At 44.4% G+C, this 23,034-nt stretch overlaps 1 protein-coding gene across 1 annotated transcript in view; it reads right to left on the reverse strand.

Annotated features, from left to right (window-relative positions):
* Nucleotides 1–21,914, reverse strand: part of LOC306941876 (ryanodine receptor 3) — a 302,817-nt gene extending 280,903 nt beyond the window's left edge. Inside the window, exon 1 of the mRNA XM_079527516.1 lies at nt 21,844–21,914. Coding sequence (XP_079383642.1) covers nt 21,844–21,897 — 54 coding nt within the window. The 5' untranslated portion in view covers nt 21,898–21,914. The remainder of the gene's footprint in view (nt 1–21,843) is intronic.
* Nucleotides 21,915–23,034: the final 1,120 nt, after the last annotated feature.

Raw genomic sequence — 23,034 nt, forward strand, 5'->3', positions numbered from 1 at the left:
GGTGGAGGCAGAGTGCATGGGTCGAGATGTTGGCGGCCTCCGGCGTTTGGGTCGTGCCACTGGGGTACAGAAGGAACAAACTGTACTCTTCCCGTGGCTTCCTCTCCACATGGAGTATAGTAGTTTAATTTCATCGCCGTTGGGCAGAAACCTCCATCTCCATAACTTTTTAACGGCCTACTTCGTCGCACAAGAGTGTTGAGCAAAGGTAGGGAAAATAGCCCACAACAATGCGTCACATAGCAGTCTAGTTTGTACCGTACTGTACTTTTTTTTTAACCCATTTAGACCTGAGGTCGATTCTAAAAAAATATGTTGATATATACTAACTGCACATAGCAACAACTAACCCAAAAGGTTCCTGTCCTAAGCACTTTGAAAGTGAAACTGGTTACGTTTGTCTGTGGGTTTTCATACATTTTAACCAATATTTAACCAATGAAACATACCGGTATTAGCAAGAGCTTGTGATTAACTAAAATATATATATGTAAGTATTAGTTACTTATATTATGTAACTATACACTGGAAGGGGGCACGGTGGCACAGTCGGTAGTGCTGTCACCTCACAGCTAGAATGTCCTGCGTTCGATTCCCGCTGGGGACACTGTGGGCACTGAGGGTGTGTTCTCTCCTCCACATCAGTGCCCATACGAAAGGGCCTTCCTGTGTGGAGTTTGCATGTTCTCCCCGTATCCCCTAGGGTAGGTAGGTAGTGGTACCCTCACAAAAAATATGCAGAAATCCTGATCTCTAAACTGCCTCCCCCTGGCCCTGGCCAGCCGGGGCACCTGATGGAGGGGAAAGGAACTGGTTGGAATAACGTGTTCCTATCACGCGCTACGTCCAGCCGGGGAAACTCCCCCCTGTCAGGTGAAAAGAAGCGGCTTGGACACTCATGCATAGAAGAAGCATATATAAACAAAGTTATTATTATTAATATTAAGGAAGCATGAGGTCAGTCCGTTGCTCTCCCCAGGTTGGCAGAGGGAGTGTAGAGCCCAGGATTACATTAGATAATTGACACTGGGTTAAAAATGGATTACAAAATCGTGGGATAAAAGTTTTAGAAAAAATAATAATAACTATACTACACTGGATGATTTCAAACACAGATTAACTTTTCCATTTCCTGAACCGTTTTGGACATGCAAGGTTTCTGCCCGGCATGCCGGCAGCAATGTTTTGCCAAGCGAATGGAGACATATCTTGGTTCTGGCAACACGTGGCAGAGGGAGAACAGGCTGCACTCACTTTCTGACAAGCAGTCTGTAGTATTTTTAGGGATGGAGGGAAGCCTGGCGGTGGACCGATGGGAGGGCTTCTCCAACAGGTGCATTTGTATCCTTTACGGCGCATCTGTGAGGCGAAGCGGGCCTTCGACCCGCGACTGCCCACCAGTTATGGAAAGGAACTAAATAAATACATTTACTCAAGTACTGTACTTAAGTACAGTTTGGAGTATTTCCAATTGTCAGTACTTACTCTATACTCCACTACATCTCGGAGGCAAATGTTTGTACTTTTCCTCCACTATTTGAAAACTTTTGTTACTTTGTAGACAAGAAATAAAATGTTCAGAATCTACAGCTTGGTAGGCTGCAGATAACCAACACACAAACTTATCAACAACAGATAAATACGTATCTGCTACTGCCATCAGTTAATGTAAGTTCTATTTGACGATACCGATATTGACCGATAATGGCATATATCGGCCGATAACGATTATGTGGGCGATACATCGGTGCATCCCAGCTTTTGGTACTTTAAGTACATTTTTATGACATTACTTTTGTACTTTTACTCAACTAAACTTTGAATGCCGTACTTTTACTTGTACTTTGCAGTATTGATACACTTAACCCATTCTGGGCGGGAACCAATGTTGGTGTTTCAAGCATTATGTTATAGTTTAGCTATTGAAAAATAGCAGATCTACAAGCTCATAGCGCGGCACCGAGTGCCGCGCTATGAGCTTGTAGGTCTGCTATTTTTGAAAAATCGTGAAAATGTGGCACAAATTTGGAATACTGTATATATTCTTTCAGAGCGAATGTTTTTAACTCAAATCTTTGCTTCTGGGGGTCCCTGGAACAACATATTTTCAGATGGGGGTCGGTGGCCAAATATATATAATGTTGCGGTCCTTGACATGAAATATTTTGAAAACCACACTGATACAGAAACATAGGTCATGATTTAGAAGACATTTGTAGAATCTGGTGGAAGTCCTAAATGGGTTAAGTACAAAATGTGAGTACTTCTCCCATCACTGACTGAAACGCCCCGAGTCTATAGAAACAGAGCCACATTCTGCAGGTACGGAAATAGACGCTTTCAGGTCAAGAAAAATATGGCCCACAATATCAACAGAAGCACCATAGTTAGGTCAGCAATGATGGAGGTTCTCAGTGGTGGAAAAAGCACTCATATGCGTTACTCAAGTAGAAGTGTCAATACTGCAATGTAGAACTACTCGGTTACAAGTACATGTACAAGTCCGGAATTCAACTGTATGCAGCAGCATCATTATGCAGAATGTCCCCGACGCATTGTGAGCTTGTAGATCAGCTATTTTCAAATCGCCGAAATGAAGTGTTTAATGTATGTTTTGTAATAATAATAAAAATCTACAAAGTAACTAGTATTACGTTTTCAAATAAATGTAGTGGAGTAAAAGTACAATATTTGGATCTGAGATGTAGTGGAGTAGAAGTAAACCTATTGGAAATTTGAAATAATCCAGTAAAGCAAAAGTACCTCAAAATGTTACTTAAGTACAGTACTTACACCACTGGAGGTTCTCTCCCCATCCACAAGGGAAATATATGGTGCCATTTATTTGTCTAGCTCTTTTAAACCCTGGGTTTGGTACACAGTAAAATACTGTGTTCATTTAACTCAGAAGAGTGTACGAACGGAACCAAATGGACCCGTCTGAGGTTTTAACTGTTCACTCTGTCGGTAGCCCTAGATTCTCAGAGCAAGCATGTTCATTTACAGTATGTTACGTGCACTGGCGGAGATCAAATCTGATCACTGTCAGACCTTACTTGGATCACGTGAAGAGCCCGAAGGGATATCCCACAATTCCACAAGCTCCAGAAGGGATCGCACATGCCCTTCATGCTATAGGGCTTATACCAAGAACCCTGCAACAGGATTATGTCAATACGCTTTCTGGAAATGACCGTTTAAGACGACGGCGTGTCACATATTTTTCAGCCCACCACATGTCTAGGCAGATAACCTCTGAGACCCGAGAAACACATTTTGACAGGGTTATAACTATTTCTTATTTGTATAATGCCAGTAGTGGCAATGTCAGCTACCCGAGGATATACATGCAGGATAGCTGTGTCAAGTAATATTCAGAGAACCTCATCATAGATGGGTGTGACAGGAGATATGTCTGTGTGTACGACTGCCGACGGAAAGCAGCTATGAACTACAGTCAGGCAGCTGATAGAGCAGTACAGGTTCATCAGACACAGAGAGAGTAACATGTGAGAAGAGAAGAGATGTTCGGGATGGTAGGAAGAGAAGAGAAGAGAAGAGAAGAGAAGAGAAGAGGAGAGGAGAGGAGAGGAGAGGAGAGGAGAGGAGAGGAGAGGAGAGGAGAGGAGAGGAGAGGAGAGGAGAGGAGAGGAGAGGAGAAAAGAGAAGAGAAGAGAAGAGAAGAGAAGAGAAGAGAAGAGAAGAGAAGAGAAGAGAAGAGAAGAGAAGAGATTTTAAAAGGTCCTTTATTGAGCACTGCCGGGTAATACAGATTCAAAACTAGAAAAAGTGCCCTTCTGGGCACAGGTCTCCACCAGGAGGATAGGACTGTGTGAGATGTTTGGCAAAATGTTTAGGAGTAATATAAATAAGTAATATGTTTGCCTTTGATGGCAATTGGATGATTTGAGGCATTTTGTTCCAAAAATGTGTTTTGCAAAAATCAACCTGTTGGTGGCGCTATAACAGGCCAATGTGAAAAGGGTGGGATATATTCCTCAGTCTAGTAAGAAAATGTGTGAAAGATTTGACGTAAATTGCATGCTGCGTTCATGATTTGAGACTTTTGTTCAAAACGGGGCAATCTTGCAAACTGTGAAAGCCAATTATAGCCAATTAGGATGGAATATGAAATATCGGACAGATCCGACTTGAGCACATGACCATAGAGATACTGTGTAACGATTTTTGAGATTTTTGGACAGAATCTGGAGGAGTAATATCCAAAAATGTGTTTTACAAAATTCGGCCTCCTGGTGGCGCTATAAAAGGCAGATGTGGAAAATGCAGGTCAAAGGTTTGTCCTTGGCCTCTAGGGAGTGTGCATGCAACGTTTCACGCAGATCGGTGCAGTTTTAGGTAAACAATGTGAAAAGCTGCCTCATGGTGGCGCTATAACAGGCCGTTCTGGAAAATGCGGGGCAGAGGTTCATCGTTGGCATCCAGGGAGTGTGTGTGCAAAGTTTGGCATCGACCGGGTTAACGGTGCCGGAGATTAGCTGGTAACGGACGGACGGAAGGACACACGGACACACGGACACACGGACGGACACACACACACACGGACGGAGTGCAAAACATACTCTCTCCCCATGCCTTCGGCCTGGTGGAGACAACCAGGATCTTAACTACATGCCAGTCTTAAATATATAGTCAGAAAAAGAAAGCACAGGAACAACACCAGCCTTTAAAAAAAAGTATCAAAAGGTGAAGAGCAGTTCACCCTCATTCCCCACTGTGCACAATACTCCCCCTATTGCCCATTCTGCACTGAAACCCTCCAGTTCATCTACCATCTTATAATAGGCATGTTCCACTCTGAGCCGTGCCTTTACCAGTCCAGTCAGTATGGGAACAGGGTCCACACAACCCTCCTCCTGAGCCTGATGTTAAGTCCAGTCAGTATGGGAACAGGGTCCACACAACCCTCCTCCTGAGCCTGATGTTAAGTCCAGTCAGTATGGGAACAGGGTCCACACAACCCTCCTCCTGAGCCTGATGTTAAGTCCAGTCAGTATGGGAACAGGGTCCACACAACCCTCCTCCTGAGCCTGATGTTAAGTCCAGTCAGTATGGGAACAGGGTCCACACAACCCTCCTCGTGAGCCTGATGTTTTCTGCTTAGCCAGATGGCCAGCTTTGCCGTTGCTGACAGAAAGTTTACCAGTGTGTGTATAGCTTTTTTCGGCACTGAATACTTTGGCCCAAAAATGAAAAGTTGAGTTGTATAATCCTCCCCCAACCCCATTAGCCATCCCCTCAACACATCAAACACCCCCAACAGCCTGGGACATTGAACAAACAAATGAAAAATGGTTTCTGTCTGGGTACAAAAAAGACAGCCCTCCCCGAGTTCAGGATCAATGTGTGCCTTGTGTCTGTTCGTAGCTATCGCCCCATGTACTATCCTCCACTGGAGGTCAGCCTATACCGTTTGTCAACCGGTGACTTGTACAGGCACCGCCAGCAGCCTTTCGGGGAGGAGCCTGGGCCAAAAAACTCAGTCCACCTCGATGCTTTCATGGCGTGCAGAGATCCGGTCGTTTTAACGCACCCCACACCAACCTTAATCCGGTCGTTTTAATGCACCCCTCACCAACCTTAATCCGGTCGTTTTAATGCACCCCTCACCAACCTTAATCCGGTCGTTTTAACGCACCCCACACCAACCTTAATCCGGTTCCTGTACGTTTTAACGCACCCCTCACCAACCTTAATCCGGTCGTTTTAACGCACCCCTCACCAACCTTAATCCGGTCGTTTTAACGCACCCCTCACCAACCTTAATCCAGTCGTTTTAACGCACCCCTCACCAACCTTAATCCGGTCGTGTTAACGCACCCCTCACCAACCTTAATCCGGTCGTGTTAACGCACCCCTCACCAACCTTATGTCTAACCAATGACTAGTCTAAACTAAGTATGCACCCCCCTCCAGCCAGCCGAGCTGTGCGGTAGCGAACGAGAGGAAGCCGCCTTCCTCCTCCTGCCACTGCCCCACATTGGGAGATTTGGATTATTTAATATTACAAAAAATACATTAACCACTTCAGCCCTATATACATTTCAGCCATTTTCAAAAGTTTTTTTTATACATTTGAAAAATGTTAAGTACTTTTTGTTTTTCCACCACTGCTTGAAATTGTATTTTATTACATTCATACCGCTTTGTAGGTTGGGATGTCTCTATTTACTACTATTACTATTTGTGTCAGTGCACATTGACAGAGGAATTTAATTAATTATATAAATCTTTGTAAGAAATCTCCCAGGGACTCAATCTATTAAATGCCTTGTGTCTTTTTTATTGTCACTCGATTCTTTGTGGCAATAAGAAAGACAAGCACATGCACTTTTGCACTAGAAGAAGAGCTCTCTTCACAGCTGCAAGGGCCGTGAGAAGAGAAGAGGAGAGGAGAGGAGAGGAGAGGAGAGGAGAGGAGAGGAGAGGAGAGGAGAGGAGAGGAGAGGAGAGGAGAGGAGAGGAGAGGAGAGGAGAGGAGAGGAGAGGAGAGGAGAGAAGAGAAGAGAAGAGAAGAGAAGAGAAGAGAAGAGAAGAGAAGAGAAGAGAAGAGAAGAGAAGAGAAGAGAAGAGAAGAGATACATGAGGAATAGTGTAGCTCTGTGATGAGTATACCAAAGAAGGACAGAAACATAGATCTCTCCCAAGTCCCATCTGCCCGTCCCCCCGAAAAAAGCCACGTCAGTAATGAAAAGAGATAGTAGAATGGTCTAATCTGGGTGCAATATTGATGTGTTTTATGGGATGACAAGTTGACAACATCGTGTAGTGCAATTCTTGCAGCATCTAAACTCAACCTACATTGCTCTAATTCGCCAGTGGGGCCCCTCGGTGGGGGGCCATTAAGCACTAAGAGAGGCACATCTGAGAGTTTCAGTTCCTCGGCTATACCGTCTGCCACAACCACACTTCTTCTCCAAGCCGGAACGGAGCGGGGAAAGCTGAATATGCCATATCTATGCTCTCACTTCCAACACCTGCAGGGCTAGGCTTAGTCTTTAGCTATAAAAGTTCCCTCTCCAGATACAGTAAAGCACTGCAGGGTCCCTTAAGACAGGAGCTCGGGAACTTAAGAAGTTACTGGCTAAGCAAGAGAGAGCAGCGCTGTAATCAAACGAAAAGTGCATATACTAGGTATAGGGACCAAGGGTGCTGAGAAGGCAACTGAGGATGGTCTGGACTCTGGGTATGGGGAAGGTGTGTGTGTGTATGTGTGTGTGTGTGTGTGTGTGTGTGTGTGTGTGTGCGTGCGTGCGTGCGTGCGTGCGTGCGTGCGTGCGTGCGTGCGTGCGTGCGTGCGTCAAATATGTCAATGCTTATCAGCACCTTCGCTGGATTTCCCATCACAGTCGTGAGCGCTCAGCATCTCTTCCCCTGTCGGGTACTTGCTGGCCAGGCAGAATAACACATTGTTTTATTACACACATCATTGGCTCTGCAGCAACAAGGTCCAATAAAGAGGCCGCTGATATCTCCTTGTCTGTGCTCGAGTGGTGTGAGCCAGACGCAGAGGTTGTTAAAGCGCCATGAATCTTTTATGAGGTTGGGTACGGCACCGGCGCCGATATCGGACGAAAAGGGCAGAGAGGTTGGCATCAGCCGAGAACGTGAAATCACAGAGTTCTCCTCGACACGGCATAACGGCAGTAGCACCGACAACATCCGCCCCGTGTTCAAATCCTGCAACATTACTCATCTACACTTAAGCCATTTTGACCTGAGATCAGATTCTAAAAATGTCTTCTACATCCTGACAGTTTTCTGAAAAAGCTATGTTTCTATGTCAGTCGTTCTTCGATTTTTCAAAAATAGCAGACCTACAAGCTCGTAGCGCGCCACTCGGTGGCGCGCTATGAGCTTGTAGATCTGCTATTTTTCAATAGCTAAAGCATAACATAATGCTAACACCTTAAGGGGTTCCCGCCCAAAATGGGTTAATACAGAAACAGCGTTGTTCAAAATCTGTCCTGAGATTATTGGAGGGAAACAAAGAGATCCGAGTTCTTTCTGTAACCAACAAATCCTCCATAAAAGCTGCAGGCATTTTTGGTTTCGATTCTCCTGGATTTGTTTTAGCAAGTGAAATATCTGTGTTTGCCATCAGGGTGTTACATTATGTTTTACCACTTGTGAAACAATAAATGCTGTTCCAAATCGTTCACCCCCAGGGCAATACGACTTTTAAATACTCCACATTGTTTGTTTCTACTTCTTTGTTTGTTCTTTTTTACGTTACTGTCGGTACAGTATAAGAACATTTTATTCCACGTTTTAGCTCCTTGGAGTATTATTTTGTAAGCGTTGTATGTTAAGTGTGTTTCTCAAAACCAAGTGCCCCTAATAATGGGCAGTGGGGTAAGTACTGTACTTAAAGTACACTTTAAAGGATTTCTTACGTTACTTACTTACGAGTATTTACAATTTTCAATACTTTTACTTCTACTCCACTACATCTCAGAGGCAAATACTTTAGTTACTAGTTACTTTGTAGATTTGAATTATAATTACAAAACATGCATGAACCTCTTCAACCCCATTTAAACTTTGCCTATTTGAAATTAGCCGATCTACAAGCTCACAACCTGTCGCGATGCAACGCGCTGTGCGCTTGTAGACCGTCTATTTTCAAACGGGACATTCTACATAATGAGTAGACCTTTACTTTTGTTACTTCAAGCATATTTTGACGCCATTCATTTTGTACTTTTACTCAAGTACATTTTGATTACTAGACTTTTACTACATTGCAGTATTGAAACACTTTAGTTGGGGGCACGGTGGCACAGTTGGTAGTGCTGTCGCCTCACAGCTAGTGGGTGCTGGCGGCGTGTTTCCTCCTCCGCGTCATCAGTGCCCATACCCGAGGCGGGGTTGGCGAAAGGGCCTTTCTGTGCGGAGTTTGCATGTTCTCCCCTACCCTCACAAAACATGCAGTAATCCTGGTCTCTAAACAAACTGCCTCCCCCTGGCCAGCCGGGGCGCCCGATGGAGGGGAAAGGAACTGGTTGGAATAACATGTTCCTTCCACGCGCTACGTCCAACCAGGGAAACTCCCCCCTGTCACGTGTAAAGGAGCAACTTGGACACTCAGGCAGGAAGGAAGCATGAGTTCAAGTCCGTTGCTCTCCCCACGTTCCCCATATATGGGGACTAGGTTGGCGGAGGGTGTGTAGAGAGCCCAGGATCACATTAGATAATTGGCACAGGGGTGAAAAAATGGGTTACAAAATCGAGGGATAAAAATGTAAGAAACACTTTAGTTGGGCTGTAAACAAGGAAGTGAACGGCAGTGCGCATGAGCGAAACAGGTCTACGATCGCTGAAGAAGGAAAGGCCAAAAAAAGAAGAAAAAAAAGAATTACAGAGATCTCGTTTGATATTACAAAAGGACCTAAAGATATGTTTACATGTCCAAGGCCCCCCACAGTTTGATTAGAAAAGACCATGCATAAGTGTGTATACAATACACGCATAATTAGTGTTAAAAGAGTAGTTCACCCAAAAGATTACTTGTTTTCTATCAATCACACACCATGAAGCCTTGAATTCATTAGATTCATTCTTTTTTCTTTTTTTTAGTTAGGAATTAAGTCTCATGTTAGTTCAATGCAGGACATTTGAGTCACATAATGCTGCTGACTGAAGAAGTGTCCCCCCTTCTCCGCTGCCTCCATCGGCTCCTGGGCGCTGCCCGTACAAAACTCTAATGCTGGCATTCAAAGCAACCAAAGGTATTGCACCCCCATATCTTGCAAGTCTGATCGAACCCTACCAACCCGCCCGCACGCTCAGATCAGCCAGCGCAGGGAAGCTGGAAGTACCTTCACTAAAGACGCCGGGACACCACTCCACGCATCCCAGACTCTTCTCCCTTCTGGCTCCAAAACTATGGAATGCACTTCCCATTGCAATCAGAACTGCAGACTCACTCCCAATCTTCCGCCGCAGTCTGAAAACCCACCTCTTCAGACTCCATCTTAGCCCGTAGCACTTGCCCTAGCCTCGACGACCTTACAGGCGTGTGCAAAGGCTCAACTTATCTAACTTAGATAGCCTTTTATTTAAACATAGCACTATGTAGTATATATGCATAGTTTCATTAGATATTCCACTGTTATTAGTTTACGTATGATTCATGATGTTTTTTGTATATAATGTATTACCATGTTTCTTGCTTACTGTAAGTCACTCTGGGTTAAGAGTGTCTGCCAAATGCCTAAATTGTAAATTGTAACCAGCCACGCGTTTCTGTGTACCAATCACAGCTCATTCTCTCAAGGCGGACCATTTAAAGGTTTGATTTGGTTGCACTGTGAGGAGACCCCGGGGCAGACCATGGCGCAGTTGGAGAAAACACATCGACTCACTGGCCTTGGAACGTCTCGGGATCCCCCAGGAGGAAGTCACTAATGTTGCTCTGGAGAGGGAAGTCTGGAACACTCTGGTGGAGCTGTTGCCCCCGCGACCCGACTGCGGATAAGCGGTTGAAGATGGATGTGGTTGCATTTGGACACTCTCTGGGTTCTCTCTAGGTCGTGCTCAGACGAGCGCTCCAAATGGCTTTTTAAACAGGGATGAATTAACACTTAATGTGCACTTTGACAAAAGTCAACTTATTAGAAAGCATAAACTGCTACAATTATGTTCTTCCACTAGGAGCTGTATTAATAAAAATATTGTCTCATTTGAAGATCACAGCAGCGCGTTAATAATGAACAGACAAACATGTCATAAAGTATTAGGCTGCATTGCAGCTTGCTGAAATTATAAATGAGTCCGACATGAGGGGGGGAAACATCTGCTGGTGGAGACAAAGCATTCTTACAATAAAATGAAGACAATAATGGGGTCCTCTAGATAAAGATATATTCCTCCTACTTTATCAAATATTCATTGTTTTACAATGCGAGATCAATCACGTCTGCTTACCGCATGCCACTGACATTCCTGGGGTAATTTCTTCATTTGGTGGCCCGATCGATAGCTCATTACAAGGCTTTACACTGGGTCTTCTCTGGGCAGGCCTGCTGGCTTTATTCCCTCAACATCCTGGCTCTATCTTATCTGCCGGTCTCATCACGCAACACAACAATCTAACCCTTCCCATAACTTGATTTTTCTTCTGTTCAATATAAAGTCTTGAAAAGTACAAAATTCGAAATGTGTATAAGGAGGAGAATCAATACTGCAGCACGGATAATGGATTGGAAAATTATGCTCATGCACACCACGGGTATTACACAGTGTCCATGTGATCAATACCTCACAGGGCATAACTTAGCATTTTTAGCAGTTGAAATGCAACTCTACCAGCCAAAGAATCGCAGGAAATCAATTAGATTTGACTCTTGAAGGATGGCCAAGACATTCTATCACAAATCTTGGTCTGGAAAAGCCAACCCACACACACAGAACATTTTCAGAGCCTCACTTGAAATATGCATGCAGGCGTTAACAGTTTGCTAAAACCATATGGCAGGGCACTGGAACAAAACCGCAAAATATCCGCTCACAGATTGCTTCAAAGGCTCAATCTCTTTTTGGTCCAAGAAGGCATCACACAACAAAGTGTTGTGTGATGCCTGGCTCTGTAGTATCCAAGCTTTGCCATTAAAAAGTCCTTTTGCTCATAAATGTAACAGATCAATTACTCTTTTACTTCTAACATCAAACGCCAGTGGACCTCTGCTCATCACAATAGCATAGGCCGGGGCTTGACACCCACATGAGAGCTGAAGAGCTGCACCGTCTGCGGTTGCACTGTTTGGTATTAATACTGACTCCTGCTTTAACTCAGGCACCGTCTGTCCTGTTTAATTACCGACTCCTGCTTTGACTCAAGCACTGCCTATGTACTTTTGGATTAACCCATTCAGGCCTGACGTCGAAATTAAAAAAAAATGTTTTCTAAATCATGACAATTTTCTAACGATTTTTAAAAAATAGCAGACCTACAAGTTCATAGCGCGCCACCGAGTGGCGCGCTATGAGCTTGTAGATCTGCTATTTTTCAATAGCTAAATTATAACATAATGTATGTAACACCAAAAGGGGTTCCCGTTCAAAATGGGTTAATACTGACTCTGGCTTTTCTTCTGGTGCAGTATTGTAACTATTCTGAGGGCAAACATTTGCCAAAAACAGTAGAACTACAAGCTCGACTATTTTCGAGCTCGAGGGGGAAAGAGGGGGAAAGTAGGGAGTCTAGGGACCCCCCCAAAATAATCATATTTGAACCGGAGACCCCCAAAATAATCATATTTGAACTGGAGACCCCCCCCCCCCCGATAAGCACACCTCTTCAGACTCCATTTTAGCCTGTAGGACTTGCCCTAGCCTTGACGACCTTACAGGCGTATGCAAAGACTCAATTTACGTAACTTAGATATAATTTTATGTAGACATAGAACTCTATACTGTATACACAGAGTTTCATTATATAGATATTCCACTGTTAGGTTCTTAGCCTACGGAGGATTCTTGATGACTATTTATATGTATTTGATGTATTACCATGTTTTGTTCTTGCTTACTGTAAATCTCTCTGGATTAAGAGCATCTGCTAAATGCCTAAATTGTAATTTTGTCCTAAAGTCAGTAAAGTGATACTGTCTGTGCTGAACTAAAATACTGGTAAGAATAATGTCCTGGCAATATCTCAAAATTACACAGAGGGAAACTGACCCAGCAACAGGAATAGCCACACAACGTATAGCTAAACCATAAATCAATCAAACCAATTTCGCTGCACTAGAATGAGCTTTCAAGTTCAACTCACAAAACCGATTTTTCCAGTTTGTTCAATTTCAGTGATATTGCAAGGTCAGCGATAACATTGAAAAATGTTGGGCTTCAGGCTTTCTGGTTAGATGAGGGGTGTCCCCAGAGACGTTTGCAGACACCGTTTTCTTGCAAACCAAACCAAGGACAGCAACGATTCCCTCTGTCTCAATATGGACCCGTGAGATCTCCCCACAGAACACTTGATACACAAAACCATTTCCAGCTACAAAGCCTATCCTGACAGATGAGCATGTTGAAAGGATGTGAACTACAGTATATGCCCTCATATACACCACAAAGCATATTAGCAGTAGTGGGTCCCCTGGATCAGTCAAAGGGGAAGGGAAGGGAAGGGAAGGGAAGGGAAGGGAAGAGAGGAGAGGAGAGGAGAGGAGAGGAGAGGAGAGGAGAGGAGAGGAGAGGAGAGGAGAGGAGAGGAGAGGAGAGGAGAGGAGAGGAGAGGAGAGGAGAGGAGAATAGGGGACGCAGCTACCTCTGAATGGACAGTATACAATACTATAGGAAGAGTCAACATGTTTTTTCTGGTGAGTGGAAGTGGTCGTCTGAACATGCAACATGGGTGCATCAGCTGTGTGTTGACCGTTAGTTGCTGCTTGGGATGCCGGGTCAAGCCAGTCAGTGCCTTCACATATTATGAGCCAAGCATTCGTGTATGAGTCACACTCCTGGTGTAGCCAACGCTGGCACATACACACACATGCACACAGCCTGCTAATTGAGTGTCAGACGTTCATATCTGCTCTGCAGGAGTCCTCACAGCAGAGGAGTGTTTGTGTGTGCATGCGTGCATGTGTGCCTGCTTGCGTGCATGCGTTTGTATGTGTTCTAATCAGTGGCCTACTGTCAGAATTGATACAGGTATATGATCAAAACATACAAACAAGTACGAGCACTGACGCAATATCTGCAACATGACATCTCTCTCTCTCTCTCTCTCTCTCTGTGGCTCAGTTAGCCTCATGTCACCAGGCTTTCCGCCGTATTTGTTTCCGAACGGACTATTGTGAGCCGGCCTACTCTAGAATTCCCCATCAAACATCTGGAATGGGCGTCGCAATGTTACTGTGAATTCAGAGACGAGTTGTCATGTCTCACCAGTCACCAGGTACTACAAGTTAGTTCATAAAATATGGACCAAGCAAAGGTATAAGGATTAAGGATAGGCCCTACCACTACCATAGGCCCATTGTTACCAAAGGAATAATTTCCGGGAGCACAGGCTATATTAGCTCATAGCCTTCTACTGCTTCTACGATTCTGCCCTGCAGTATAAGGCTATGGACTTTCAGTTTTAAATCTCAAATCGAAATCAGACCAGCCTCTCCTCTTTAGCGTATTTTAAAAGAACGTTTTTGCTACTCACCAAAACAAAGGCGGGTTGTGTCATTAGAAAGCCTACTTTCCTTAGTGGACGCACTCTGAGCCACCCACCACACTATAAACGGTACTTTTTGGCCAGAAAGGGATTTGTTTTCACCGGAGGAAAAATATTCTCTATGAGGCAGTTCTCTGGGCAATATCGGTTCGTGAGATTTCCACTAAAGAGGAGAGGCTGGTCTGATTTCGATTTAAAGTCCCATAGCCTTATACTGCAGGGCAGAAACGTAGAAGCAGTAGAAGGCTATGGACCAGAGCACAGGCTATATCTGTATCCGCTGATTCTCTCTAGACCATTGATGATACGCCGGGACAACGCTCCACACGTCCCAAACTCTTCTCCCTTCTGGCTCCAAAACTGTGGAATGCACTCCCCGTTGCAGTCAGAACTGCAGCATCACTCCCAATCTTCCGCCGTAGTCTGAAAACCCACCTTTTCAGACTCCACCATGGCCCATAGCACTTACCCTACCCCCTTAGACAGCACTTTTTAGACTTAGATAGCATTTGATACAGACTTATAGCATGTTATGTAGACAGCACAATAATTGCATTGTATGTAGTCATAGCACTTCATAGTATATATGTACAGCATAGTATAGTATATATGTATAGTTTATATGTACAGTGTCATTATATAGATATGTTCTAGCTACGTTCTTAGCTTACGCATGTTTCTTGATAAATGCTTTTTATATATGTGATGTATTCCCATGCTTTTGTTCTTGCTAAATGTAAGTCGCTCTGGATTAAGAGCGTCTGCTAAATGCCTAAATTGTATTGTAAATTGTAAATTGTAATTGATTGATTATTTATTAGACAATAACAAATGCAAAACAGTACATGGTACAGTCAAAGCACATTGATCCAAAAGGATAGCACCGAAAAAAGACCTTGCGGTCTTGTTTCCATTCGGGTCCCATGCATTCATTCACTACACAATGATGACAATAATCGAGATATCTCAAAAACATAATAACTATGTACAGGTGGAAGTACCAAACAATCTAAATACAAATAAATAACTCGGAGGGGGGGTATAGGGAGGGGGGTATAGGGAGGGTATAGGGAGGGGGGGTATAGGGAGGTTGGGCAGTCATCTTCTCTCCTTTTGACCCGCTGACATTGATACAGTTGGGTGCCACCGATATTGTCCCTTATCATTTGACCCATTTAGGCCTGACCTCAACATTTTAAAAAATCCTTCTAAATCCTCCAGTTTTCTGAAATAAATATTTTTACGATTTTTCAAAAATAGCAGACCTACAAGCTCATAGGACAATATCGATGGCCTCCAACTGTAGGTGATTTTTCAGACCGGTTTTAAAGGAAGCCAGTGATTGGTTTGTTTTGAGGGAAGGGGGCGGGGCATTCCACACCTGAGTGGCAGTGCTGTGGAAAGTGAAAGACCAGAAGACAGAAACCTGTACTGATCCCAGTCTAGTCTCAGCATCTCTCTTTCACAATTTGCCTCCCTACTTTCTCTCTAATTGCCATTGACTGCCTGGTCACACAAATTTTCCTCCCAATTTTCTTTCTAATCTCAATTGACACACCACACAGTGTGGGCCAGCAAGTTCATTTGTTTTAACACAACTGCTCCTACATAATTGCAAAATTATAAGCGGCAAAAATGAAGGGCCGCTTATCCATAAACTGATATTTTATTCATCTTAATCACCCTGCAACTCATTATGGAAGGGTTCTGTAGCGGGTGCATCCGAGGACAGACACGTCCAATTTACAAACGAGTGAAGTTCCAGCTGAATATCTGCAGACTCATTATCCCTCTCCTTGCAGGTTGCAGATTGGTGAAGCGCTCATTCTGAATCATCTAGCTCACAATCAGCACCGTTCTGCGTCGTTTAGCCTAGATTTGTCCGTCGCACGACCGTGTCACATGTATAACAGATCTACAGTTGGGTGCCACCGATATTGTCCCTTATCATATGAACCATTTAGGCCTGACCTCAAAATTTTAAAAAATCCTTCTAAATCCTCCAGTTTTCTGAAATAAATATTTTCACGATTTTTCAAAAATAGCAGACCTACAAGCTCGTAGCGCGCCACTCGGTGGCGCGCTATGAGCTTGTAGATCTGCTATTTTTCAATAGCTAAATTATAACATGTTTAAAACACCAAAAGGGGTTCCCGCCCAAAATGGGTTAACTGTCCTTTTGCGCAGATCACGCAAACCTCAGCAAAAAGAAAAGGACAATATCGATGGCCTCCAACTGTATGCCATGCGCTTGTAGATCGGCTATTTTCGACCCTCGACAAATTATGAATCAGGCCTGTATACTCCTCCTGTAGCCTCAATTCACCCATTTTGGTAGTAGAAGTCCTCTTGGTCTGATTTCTCTTTTCTGCTTTCTCTCTCTATCCCTTCTCTCGCTTTATAGGCAATAGTCCGCCAGTGGTCATTTTCTGCTCCCTCTCTCTGGGGAAATTACTTGGTTTTAGTTGCTAGAGAAAAGCCAGTATTGTGAACTGCTTTATCCAAGCTCTTCTGCCCCAATAACAGGCAGCATAGGATGCATGCCAGTGAGAATCATAATAGTCTCTACATATTATGGCCCCTTCCCCACTCAGTGGCAGCAGTGTACAAGGCATTGATCAATCGGAAGTGTGTGTGCGTGTGTGTGTGTGTGTGTGTGTTGTGCTGGTGTGTGTGCGTGCGTGCGTGTGTGTGTTTGAGTGCGTGTGTGTGTGTGTGTGTGTTGCTGAGGTCTTCTGTAGGCTGAGTGGTTCAGCTGTGCCTCGCTAGAGCTGATGAATAATTTGCTGTGGCATGTCTGGTGCAGCCTGACTGCACCACGCGGCTACAGACCCACTTTGCATTCAACGCGTGTGCGCACACGCGCACGCACGCGCATACGCGCACGCACACGCACGCACACGCACACGGCACGCACACGCACACACACACACACACACACACACACACACACACACAGGTCCCTGCATCCCCTCGACATCCATTCAGTTGGCTGCCCCATGTGGAGGGATGCAACAAGCCATTTAAAGGGGAATACCACTCATTTTCAGTATTGAACTATGTCATTAATATACCCTTAGAGTTGTGTGGAAATAATAAAAAAAAGTCCCCCTCTTTGGGTTTTGGGTTCATGTGATCAGTGACATCACGTCGGTGTACTCTGCAGGCCACCTCCAGTTCCAGAGTCACATCTAAACGTTAACAAAAGCATGAATTACATCCGGTGCCAAATCCGCAACTTTCTGAACCACCTGGTGTCCATATTTTGGACATGCATTTAAAATCTAATCAAGCAACTGTCTGCAGGCGTGCACACAGAAGACATGAGAGAAAATGTAAAAAATTGCCCCTAAAGTGAAATACCACTTTAAGTGGTTTAAAGATCCTTTGTAAAATCCTTTCAGTAGATTGATGGCATTTAGGTTCAAGGCCATGCATGAACAGGGTGGGCATGCAGTGCTGAAATGTCAGCTCTGTTTGGAGGGGTGGACATGCCGATGTGATGACCTCTACATGTGCTGGTGACAAGGGATGATTAGATTGGATTAAATTAGATGACATTTATTGTCCTCGGAGAGCAAAATGCTTTTCCCAGCTCTCCTAATGGTTAAACATTACAAGACAGTGAATAGACATGTTACAATGCAAACATGCCCTATTGGCCTGAATATAAGAATATTTTCCAATGGAAATATCCTAAAAAATAGGGTTGTATTATAATCACAGACTAGACTACCGGTATATGACATTCAACGTTCTTTTTCCACAAATGAGTCTTGGAAAATGGGGGTTGTCTTATATTCGGCACAATACGGTAATAGCCCCACATATACCCTGTCGTACAAGTAGTTGAACGAATAGCACAAAAATAATAAGAAAACTGGGACCGAGTACATTGGTGCTGTGACCCAATTTCCCGGTGGAGGGGAGGTCAAAGGGGGGGGTTAGTGTAGCAGAGAGTCTCAGAGCCTGTGCTTGAAATCCAAAAGCCTAATATCCCCCCCTTAAACTAGTGGTTAAGATGTTTGGCTTTACTGTACTGTCCTTTGCAGGAGACTTGGATTCGAAAAAAAATGGATGTTAAACAGAGCAGCAACATGCTCATCATCGGGAGCAGTTAAACAGTTAAAGTCTCTTGCTCAAGGAGAGTGGCAGAGTGTTATAGTGGTTATGGAGGGATGGTCAGGTGATGAAGCGAGGAGCCGCACCTTGCACAGCATGCCATGGTCATGTAATGAGGCCCTAGTTACTAGTTAGTACGTCATACAATGTCCGCTCGCCACAAACAAAATTGCTAAGTCTACAAGATCACAAGCCGCCGCACAGCAACACGTAGTACTTACATGTTAATAATAATGAATACAATTTAAAAGTGTATTCCTTTGCTTGCCACAGATTGAAATAACATGTGTTGTTAGCATTTGTGAGCAATGGTTCTATAATGCTGTGGTGCTGTGGTGGAATTTGGCATTTGGGTTAGACATGGAGGTTCAGAAAACTTCTGGTGACTGTGGGATGGGACGAGAAGACGCAAGCCAGCTGAAGGAAGAGGCTCTTGTTAGGGAGGAGGTTGGCATGGGTGTAGATGGTGGGCGGGGATGGGGGCATACGTTTGTCAGACAAACCAATAGTCTGTGGCCGGCTAAAGGCTCATACATAGTCTGGATTTTCGGTGGTTAAGTGACCACCGAACTACAACATGACGTCACGAGCCACGGTGAAGAGCAAACCACCGCCACCGCTCCAGCCCTTCTCTCTGTTTTTACTCACCACCGCTCAACGTTATGTTGAGCGGTCACCACCGGAGCGGTGGTCACCTCACCACCGAAATTCCAGACTATGAATAGGCCTTAAGACTCACCCGTGGCTCTGACATACATGGCCGGTTAAGACTCACTTGTGGCTTCTGCGTGCGGTTAGGTTAGGGTTTGGGGTAGGGTGTCGGACTATTGCCTGTCGGACTGTTAGGACGTCAGACCAAAAATATGCAACCGGGGACTGGGGATCATTTTAAATGGAACCGTCATTCGCTGGGATTGTAGAAGCTTTTGGCGCAACGCAAAGATCCACTTAGTCCCAAACACCACTGCTAATGTCGTCCAAGCCCTTCGGACTCTAAAGGGACAATACTAGGCAACTTAGCGTCATTAAGTTCTTTTTAAAATTGCTTGCACAATACCACACAGCAGTGGACTGACAGTTGATTGGTTATCTGTTGGGCTGTGTTACGGGCCAGTTGTTGTTAATGTAATGCGATGGATTACTGAGGCAAGTTAATTGAAGGAGGTCGATTAAGCTTTTAAGAAATGCTCATTAGTGAGCATTTTCCCACACATTTCTACGTCCATAAAGGAACCCATTAATGATCACGTTGATGTGTGGGTTGTATTATTAGAGAAGTAAATGGTCCCGCACACTGCATTAAGCTTGCAAGAGCATGTTTTATGTTATTAATAAGGCAACGTTTCGATCCCAGTGGCTCTTCCTCAGATCCTGAAATCAAACAAGTTGTATTTGCAAGCTTAACACAGCGTGCAGGACCCTTTCCTTTGGTCAAGTGACATCTCTCCAATGTACCCGTTACTCAAGTCTTGTGTTCATTATGTACGCACAAGGCTGTATGATTAGAAATAGAATATACAGTATACGTTGTGGCTGACATGTAGAAACGTACAGTAATGAAGCGCTGCGTCGGTGAGCAGCATTGTGGGTCTAACTTCCACCAGTCCTCCACTCAGCTATCCTGGATGAGCATTGTGGGTCTAACTTCCACCAGTCCTCCACTCAGCTATCCTGGATGAGCATTGTGGGTCTAACTTCCACCAGTCCTCCACTCAGCTATCCTGGATGAGCATTGTGGGTCTAACTTCCACCAGTCCTCCACTCATCTATCCTGGATGAGCATTGTGGGTCTAACTTCCACCAGTCCTCCACTCAGCTATCCTGGATGAGCATTGTGGGTCTAACTTCCACCAGTCCTCCACTCATCTATCCTGGATGAGCATTGTGGGTCTAACTTCCACCAGTCCTCCACTCAGCTATCCTGGATGAGCATTGTGGGTCTAACTTCCACCAGTCCTCCACTCATCTATCCTGGATGAGCAGCATTGTGGGTCTAACTTCCACCAGTCCTCCACTCAGCTATCCTGGATGACAAACGTGTTTTCAGGCATCTGTGGCCAATGTCTTAATGTCTTTTCTCAAAGATGTCAGATTGTCAGATAGAGTCTTCATATCCGTGCAATAAAAATGGTTTATCTGTGAGAAGCGACTCAATTCCAAGTAGCACTTATTTGAAGTGCAAGTTACAACCACCACCACCACCGCAATTAAGCAATATTACACGAACGGTATCGCAGAAGTGCATTAATGACGATAAAGAACACCCTCGAGTGTAATATTGCAATTATACAACAGTTACCCTCCAAACTAAGATAATCACAGAAAAATTATATTTTTTCAATGACAGATGTAGCCACCACGACCACAAATGTCCCAAGAAACTAGCTAGCCTAGCCACCGAGTCTGCTGCACTCTGAGAGAAAAGAACGGCTGAATTCTTTGTTTTGATTAGCCGTGCCATTATCGTGGTTTAAGCACGGCTAGAAAGCTGTTTCAACCAATCAGATTGCTTCCTCGAAACGACCTGTTGTATAATTGTCGGTTTAGTCCTGTATGGTCCTGTGAGGCTGATGGCAAATTAAATAGATGTCTGGAAAACTATAGGCCTTTTTCAATACAGACAGATCATTATCATCTGATCATGTCGTCTCTGTCGGGTAGAAACCTCATATGTCCAAAACTGTTACTTTTCAGCATTCAATTTTTTTTATTTAAATGGCACAAGTAGCAGATCGACAAGCTCAAAACGCATAGCAGATCTTCTACTTTTGTGACGCTGTAGTATGAAGTAGGGCATTCATTTTAACTTAAAACAAAATAAAGTTAGAATATGGAGATTGGAGGTTTCTGCTGCCTGACAGCAACGATATCTGTGATGCTGCATACAAACCCTGGGGCTATAGTGTCTGGGGAGAGAGAGCACACACTGTGGGGAGAGAGAGCACACACTGCCAGTAACCCCCTCAGAAACTGGGCCTACACTTTGCAGATGATTCTTTTTGACGCCGGTTTATTTTATGATGTTTGATTGCAATTGGGATCTTTGATTCAATTTGATTGAATGGGAGCACGTACAGGAATTGTCGGCATAATCCAACAAACGAGACAGAAGTTTTAGCTTGCAGGGTAAGCAATGCTCATGCTCGTGAACTTCATGAAGACTGCAGAAGTTTAAACAAACAGACACGCACGCACGCACGCACGGCACGCGCGCCATACACACACACACACACACACACGCACACACACACACACACACACACACACACACACCCTACACAGGCTACAGCACACACACGGTAGCCCAACACTGTACGATGCGCAAAACAATAGAGCAGTGAGCACTATCAGCGCAGGAATGAATGGGTGATCAAATCAAAGGCTAACGCTGGCAGTCCGAAAATATGCCAAGCATAGTTAGTATAGACCAGAATTCTGAGAAAGAACCTTCCACATCAGTATAAGCTCCGACTCCGAGACCAATATAACAAGCAACAGCCAAATGTATACAGTATACTCACAGTTCTCAGGAACTGAATTTCATCTTCTCCTTCTCCTCCTCCGGCTTCAGCCATGGCTGTGTTGATGAGCCTGTTCAGTTCAGACCCCGGGAATCAGCCTCCACTGTCGGCTCGCAGGCAGCACGGCGCTGCTGCTCCCCTCCCGGTCTTATCGATATGAGCATACAGGTATAGCGCGAGTCCACGGCCATACAGACTATAGGAGCGTTACTGCAGCCTGTCACTGTCTCTCACTCACACACACATACACACACACACACACATGTCACACACACACACACACACACACCCACACCCACACCCACACACCCGCTCCTCGCTCCGTGCGTGTGCTCCTCCAGCGGCGCCGTGCTACTGCTGGACGGAGTGATGATGAGCTGTGCGAGTGTTGCCAGATCTTGCGACAGCAATAAGCGACCAGGTCTATGAAATCAAGCCCCAAAGCAGCATTCCATTTCGCGTTTATGATCCGGTCGGGAGCGGATGGTTTGATTGATTGATTGATTGATTGAAATATTTATTAACAGTTTGCAGAATTACAGTACATTTCAAGCACAAACTCAATACAAAGACTGTTAACTGTGAGTGGACGACCAATTAAGCATTACACTTGTTTACAAGAGGGTCCACCATGTTCAATTCATCAAAAGGTAACTTTCGTCATGTTGTAGTCTACAATGTTGTAGTCTACAACAAAAAGTCAATGATTTGTAGTCATCTGGCAGGAAACCACAAGGCAGAATCAGAAGTACCCAAAATACTTCCTGTGATCATAATTTTAGGGCCTACACCCCAATAAAATCATTGATGCTGCGTAGTTTAGCCTCCGAGGTGGAAAGCCTGGTGACGCGAGGTTAACTCTCCACAAATGAGCAATTTAAATCTAATATATAGGGGGTATGAGCATGCATAAAGTGAGTGGTAAATCGAGTCGTTTAATGCAATCAGATAGGACTTTTCTGTTTGGATACATGGGCTGTCAAGGCCAGAAAGTCGTTTTTTGACACTCAGTAGGCGTTCCTGCATAACTTCCGGCCGGGTATAGGTCACGCGCATACCCTCTAGGCCTATATCAGATGCATCAGGTATTTGAAAATAGACGATCTACAAGTTGTGAGCTTGTAGATCTGATATTTTCCAAAAAATCTTGGGAAAAGTGTTTTTTATATTTAAAATAATAATTGCGACAGC

Source organism: Electrona antarctica (assembly GCF_951216825.1).
Source record: "Electrona antarctica genome assembly, chromosome: 18".
In the NCBI taxonomy this organism is placed as follows: domain Eukaryota; kingdom Metazoa; phylum Chordata; class Actinopteri; order Myctophiformes; family Myctophidae; genus Electrona; species Electrona antarctica.